The 6406-nt window shown below is 35.5% G+C and overlaps 2 protein-coding genes and 1 pseudogene across 2 annotated transcripts; all 3 read left to right on the top strand.

The window, feature by feature from the left end:
* Positions 1 to 454: 454 nt before the first annotated feature.
* Positions 455 to 1382, top strand: LOC140172990 (dolichyl-diphosphooligosaccharide--protein glycosyltransferase subunit 1A-like; annotated as a pseudogene).
* A 174-nt stretch (positions 1383 to 1556) lies between these two features.
* Positions 1557 to 3509, top strand: LOC112763573 (dolichyl-diphosphooligosaccharide--protein glycosyltransferase subunit 1A-like). Its single transcript, XM_072223031.1, has 6 exons — positions 1557 to 1642; positions 1857 to 1925; positions 2038 to 2127; positions 2601 to 2759; positions 2844 to 3068; positions 3156 to 3509. Exons 1-6 carry the CDS (start codon positions 1571 to 1573, stop codon positions 3345 to 3347), a joined length of 807 nt encoding a protein of 268 aa, XP_072079132.1. The 5' UTR covers positions 1557 to 1570; the 3' UTR covers positions 3348 to 3509.
* Positions 3510 to 3990: 481 nt separating this feature from the next.
* LOC112763572 (outer envelope pore protein 21, chloroplastic-like) lies at positions 3991 to 5457 on the top strand. Its single transcript, XM_072222135.1, is given in 7 exon segments — positions 3991 to 4160; positions 4256 to 4330; positions 4413 to 4565; positions 4644 to 4742; positions 5168 to 5183; positions 5186 to 5200; positions 5203 to 5457. Coding segments are annotated over 7 exon segments (477 nt in total). The 5' UTR covers positions 3991 to 4088; the 3' UTR covers positions 5250 to 5457.
* Positions 5458 to 6406: the final 949 nt, after the last annotated feature.

Raw genomic sequence — 6406 nt, 5'->3', positions numbered from 1 at the left:
ATTAGGGTTACAGATGAAGGTTAAAACTGGAAATAAGAAAAAAGGGTAAGAGCAAAAGTGTAAAAAAATTATGTCCATGTCTAAAATCTGTGTCTTAGCCGAAGGAGGGACACTGAAGATATGCATTTTGTGTGCACTTGTGTGCACTGTGCCATCGAATGTGTGTCTTATCAAACAAATGGTGTCGTCGATGTCTCTAGTGGACATGGACACTAACCATTGCCTTAGCAAATGTATCACACGAACTCTACTACTATACTATACTATACACCACTGAATTTCGGTTAAGGTAATTGACAACCTAAGGTTCTGGAAGAAATACCTCTTAAATTTTGATTTAAAGATATATGCTTTTGAAACACAAATCTTTTCCTTCTTCGGCAAACCAGAATTTAAATTTAAATCAAAAGAGAACCAGTTCTGAAGCCAGTTAACAGATGTAATTGCTCTTAGCATGCCATCCCTTTTTCACATTTGTGTTTCAATAATTTTTATTTTATTTATTTTATTTTGCTTCTATTGTTTGCAGGTAGAGAATGCGGGATCAAACCCTATCTCCGAGATCTTGTTGTCCTTTCCTGAAAATCAGGCAAAGCACCTGGCATACTTGACAGCAACACTTAATGAAGGAAAGGGGAAAGGGAAAGCATCTTCTGGTGCTGGTTTACCCACTGAAGTTGTTATCCCTAAAGATGTGCCTGATTCTTGACATTTTATTCCCTATCTTTACCCAAGGGGCTTGGGAAGGGAGAGAGTTTGCTGTTGGATGTCTTGGCTGTTTTACCCATGCGTTGGAACCATTTCCTGAGAAAATTAGTCAAGCTGATATCCAGCTTTTACTGTTTCAAGATACTGCACACTTTCTTTCTCCTTATAAAGTAATGGTCCAGTCACTCGCTGTTAAATTGCCCGAAGCAAGAGTTGAGTCCTACACAAAACTTGAGGGCACAAAACTGTCTGGATCTGAAGTTGAAAATATGGCCCGTTCCATAATATTCCACCATTTTCATACTTGCCAATAATTATTCACTTTGAGAATAATCAACCCTTTGCAGTTGCTGAAGAGTTAGTGCGAGAGATCGAGATTTCCCATTGGGGAAATGTACAGGTCACAGAGCATTACAATCTCTTTCATGGTGGTGCCAAGAGTAAAGGAGAATTTTCTAGGTTACCTTGTTTCTGCGATTATGAATTCCTCTGTCGTTATTTTGTTAGAGTGACATGTAATAGTAGTTTGTTTCCATGCAGACTTGACTATCAGGCCAGCCATATGTAAGAGGTGCATCAGCCTTTAGGCGTCTTGTTGCAAGCTGCCGCCACGAGCTCATTCAGTTTACTACAGGGATGAAATTGGAAACATTTCCACTCTAGTTATGGGGTGACTCAAAGAAGGTGGATGTCTCCAATTTCCTATTTTTGCTCTGAAATACTTTGCTAATATTTGCTAAGATTATACTTCTCTGAAAGCAGACAGAACTGAGATTGAACCTAGGTACCCTTTGTTTGGTGGATGGAGAACTGCTTTTACGATGGATATGGTTTGCCATTGCGGACTTCCTATTCGAATCGGATGGAAAACGTTTCCTTAATTTTCTTTTGGTTCCCCTATAATGAGCTAGTGATTGACACTCTCATTGTGAAGGTTAGCTCATTATTTTATCTTGATAATGAAGATACAAATGTGATTTTTAACTAATTGGTACCTGAGTGGTTAACAACTTCAGTAGTTGTTCTTAAACTGGAAATACTTTACTAGTAATTCATCTTTTGTAATCCTCCCTACATTTCGTTATGTTCGGTTATTTTCCTCATCATATAGTGCTTACAACTACATCTGCTGTTGCTTGCAATTGCAGGTTGTTCTACCAGAAGGGTCCAAAGATATTTCTGCGTCTGTTCCATTTCCGGTGAAACAATGGCAGGAGGTATTGCCTAGATAGTTAGATTGACCTTTTCTGCCAAACCATCACTATTTTCTTTACCATCAGTTTTAGCTCCCTTATCTGGGTTTATAGCCATTCCATGTAATTGTTGCAGACAAAGTTTTCCCACTTGGATCTTGTTGGTAGACCTGTTGTTGTGCTGGAAAAGAACAATGTTGTGCCTGAGCATAATGAGCACTTTCAGGTATTACCCCTCTATCTTTTGACGAAGCTTATGTAAGATTGTATCAAGCAGGCCACCAAGAATAAATTAGTGTGCTAATGTTTTAACAATCTTGCCCACAAGGATAATTGTTACCAATAGTGTGATATTTAGCACAATAGTGTGCTAGTAACAATCTTGGTGAAAGGTTCTGAGCATCTATTTGTTTGAAAGGAAAATCAATAAAAAAAAAATAAATTACTGTGAGAATTAAGACTAGGATACCAAATCTCATAGACCATTTTGAATTTGGAGATGTATTTATGTGTTAAGTTTTTTGCTTACTTTACACTTGGTTGTTGCGACTTGTAAGTCTAGGCTGCCAGAAATTGAAACAGAATAGATTGCTAGAATACAAGAAAAACAGATTATGAATTTGATTGGTTGATATATTCTTTGGTATATAGCAATGACGTAGATGTACATCTTACTAATTGTCATTGCTGATGTTGCAGGTCTATTATAAATTTAACAGTCTCTCCATGCTCAGGGAGCCTCTGATGTTGATCTTTGGGTTTTTCTTTCTCTTTGTTGCCTGCATTGTCTACATGCATGCGGATTTGTCAATCTCCAAATCATCTGCATCTTATTTGGCTAAGGTCCAGTGGGAAGAGGTAATCAACGGTGTGTTTTGTATAGAATCTAACATTTACAATTGATTGGTACTTAGATTATTGACTCGTGTCACCACCATTCAGGTGCAAGCAACTGTTCAGCAGATCCATAATATCATTAGCCATTGCTTAACAGCACATGACAAGCTAGAAGCATCATTGCGTGATCTTTCTAGGACAGGAGATGTTCAAGCTTGTAAAGCAACTAGAAAATCAGTTGATAGCTTGTTGAAAGGGGTTTCTAAAGACTTGAAGCCTCTGGTGACATTCTTGCAATCTTCTCCACAAGCAGCTCATATACTGCCCAAGGTTATGCGAGAAATAAATACTTCTGGTCTATATTCTTTTCCTCTTGATTTTATACTGTATTTCTATAACATATGCTGTTGTTTTCAGGTGGAAGAACTGATTGCTAAGGAGAGAGATTTGCAGGAGAGACTCATGGCAAAACACACAACAGTTGTAGACTGCTACGAGAAGAAGTTAGGAGGAAGGGAAATTGAGAATCGGATTGCTTCAAATCAGCAGAAAATTACCTCTTTGAGGCAGGAGGTTGATGACCTCATGGATTTTATCGATGAGATATGATGATTGTTGAATATGCTGCTCCGGACGACATGAAATGAGACCATTTTGACATTGTTTTACTTGTTTGGTTCGAATTTTGCGGCGGTCTAATCGTTGCCAAGAGAGGATTTTGCTAGTTTTGTATGGACTTTATTTATATATTGTAGCAGCAGTTAAGGTTTATGGTACTGTACACTTTTATATCCTTGTTATCTTACCAATACCTACTGGATGGTGGATACTACTAGTACTTAACTCTCTTTCATCGAGCCCGTATTACACGACCAACGGAATTGAAATTATGAAATACAGAGGTTTTTTAGATACTTGTATAAAATATGGTTTGTTTTTATTACAAATTGTTGTAACAAAATGATCAAAATTTGATTGGTTACAATTTATATTAAGAGTTCCATAATGTTGATTAAATATTGAAAACATATTATGTGCAATTTGATTATTAAATGTTTTATAGAAAAACACATGAAATAATTCAACCATATAATTTTCATGGAATTAGAAAATATATCAAACGCCATCTAGCCAAACCCATCTACCATATGCTTATGTTGCCCAAGAGAGTGGACAGCAAATGGGCCCATAGATAAGAAAACCCTTATACAAAATAAAAAACGTAGCATCATCAACTTAAAAAAAACGTAGCATGTTTTAGGGTTTTATGGAATAAATAATCTAAAGTCCTGCTGAAGATAGTAGGGGATAATCGAGTGAGGGAAAAAAAAATGGAGACATCTCTGAGATATGGAGAGATTCGAAAGCTCTAAGAATCATGCGAAGGAGAAAGTCCCAATCGACTCGAACACTTTCTTCCAGGTAACAGTGTTGTTTTGGCCATCAAATGCTATGCTGTAATTGAAGAAATATTTCTCCTTATAGTTGAGGTTGTGTACGTGGCACTGTTCTGGCAGGTTCATGGAGAGCTTGATACCAGAGTCGGGCAAGCCAGTTCTCTGAGTGCCCAAATTAGACATTTCTACCCCTCGGTCAGTTCCGTTTTACTCCCAAGCCCTAATCGTATTTCAAATTAAATTCATTAATTCTTGTTATGTGATACTGTAATGTAGTTTATCAGCAACACTTGGTGTTGGATTGCGCTATGATAAGCATGAGAAGCTACGCTACACTGTTCGTGCAAAGAAGACATTCCCTGTCACTGTTGATAAGCTCTTTGACTTTAAAATTAAGGGACGATGTGACGTTGACCAGAACTTTAAAGAGGTACCGGAATTAGTTATTGACTCTTTAGTGTTGTTTCCTTTGATCTAATAACGGCAGCTGCTACTTTGGTTTTCGCAGCGGAAGTCTAGTGGAGCTGCTGAATTCTCATGGAACATATTTAATTTTCAGAAGGACCAAGATGTTAGACTTAGGCTTGGCTATGAAGTCTTTGAACAGGTTTCTCTTGACTCTTGCACATCACCTAATAGCTATGCCATATGCATAGTTCCATGTCCTTCAATTTAGTGATTCTATTATATGCATCTCAATTAGTGGAAGCGTAGAGAAGTTGAGATTGAATTTTATGAACTGAAAGGGGATTGCTAAATACAACTAGTGCAGTTCAAATGCTGAAGTGATGAGTGGAAATTGTTGGATGGAATTGTGTATCCTTATTTTAAGTTATTTTCATTCCAAAAGAATAACTAAAATCACTGTGGATATGTTGTGTGGTAACCAATCCGAAGCTGTGGAACCAGTAAATTAGCATGAAGTTGCAATTAGTAATTTATTCCCCCATACTATTTGCTCGGTCATTTCATACTCTCTACATGTTGTCCTTTTCGTTAATGGTAACACTGTATGTTTGAACCTTGTTTCAGGTTCCTTATGTGCAGCTTAGGAGAATAATTGGACCTCAATGCAGACTACAAAGGTAGATGGAGTGTGAGATTTGATTTATGAGAATAGTAGAGCGCTTTTCTGAAGACTTTATTGTTGTATCTGTGATTTTTTCTGAAGAGCTACATAGCTGATACTTCATTGGAAATCAATTGATATCAAATTATCAAGCATTTGGAGCTGTATTTGATTCTCACCTCAAACTCATACCCAAGCAACACCCAAAGAATGATATTATAATAAAAAAATGGCACAATCCGTAGCTTTTATATCTGCTCAGAATTTTCTAATGAAGAATTATATTTCCGCGCTAGTTTATTTTCATCCAACAAAAAGGAATAATTATAAATATAAATGAGTATTTGATCAAAGTAGTTTCAAAAAAGCAGTATTAGTTATTTAATTATGTATTAATTTTAGAGTAATATACCAAATCAGTTTTCAAAAAAATTTTTAGTCAGACAATTTAATTCTAAATAAATTTGAATCATTAAATCAGTTTTTAACTTTTTATTTTGTTAGATATATCAATTCTCACGTTAAATTCTAATAAAAAAATTAATTGAATCAGTCTTTATTTTTTTTATTTAATAAAAGTATATCAGTTCTTAAAAAATTTAAAATTTTAAAATCGATCTTTTTGTTTAGACAGACAATATTAGTTCGTCTAATGAAATAAAATTATTATTATTATTATTATTTGTTAGTGTATTCATTTTTTTGTTTTTTGATTGTTAGATTGAAATGGTGTAATAGGATAAATTAGCGCTAGTTTCTCAACACTTATTCAGCATAGTGTCCGTTTAGCCATCAGTTGTGGCCTTTGTGGGATTCCTGAAGTAACTTTGCTCAACCAAAGATAAAAATGGGAGAATTAGGCTTATTTGGTTATTGTTAATTATCATTTTAGGTTGGCCAAAACCGAGTTTAGTGACAGTAATTAGTTTGGACTTTGGACTTTCGAGTAAGACTGATCAAGGACAGGGACTAGCCCTTTATCGACTTTAAATATTTATTATTATTTGCAATAATGCTTTGCATCCAAGTAATTTTCCTAACCAAGTCCAACCATGTAATTTTTTCTCATATGCCATGCCACCTTTCTTTCATGTTTTTTTAAATACTTTTAACGTAAATCTATTCAACGTAAAACTTCCTCTTCAACTTCCTTCTTCGTTCTTCTTCAATGTAAAGCTTCTTCGTTCTTTTTTTTTTTTTGT

This window comes from Arachis hypogaea, chromosome 17, assembly GCF_003086295.3.
Source record: "Arachis hypogaea cultivar Tifrunner chromosome 17, arahy.Tifrunner.gnm2.J5K5, whole genome shotgun sequence".
In the NCBI taxonomy this organism is placed as follows: Eukaryota; Viridiplantae; Streptophyta; class Magnoliopsida; order Fabales; family Fabaceae; genus Arachis; species Arachis hypogaea.
This window is presented reverse-complemented; position numbering and strand designations above follow the sequence as displayed.

What these genes read in the sequence shown, in the direction of transcription:
- LOC112763573 (XM_072223031.1), top strand. Translation starts at nt 1,571, where the DNA reads ATGGAAAACGTTTCCTTAATTTTCTTTTGGTTCCCCTATAATGAGCTA. An exon ending in AGCATAATGAGCACTTTCAG is followed by an intron (nt 2,128 to 2,600) that starts GTATTACCCCTC and finishes CTGATGTTGCAG; the next exon opens with GTCTATTATAAATTTAACAG. An exon ending in CTAAGGTCCAGTGGGAAGAG is followed by an intron (nt 2,760 to 2,843) that starts GTAATCAACGGT and finishes ACCACCATTCAG; the next exon opens with GTGCAAGCAACTGTTCAGCA.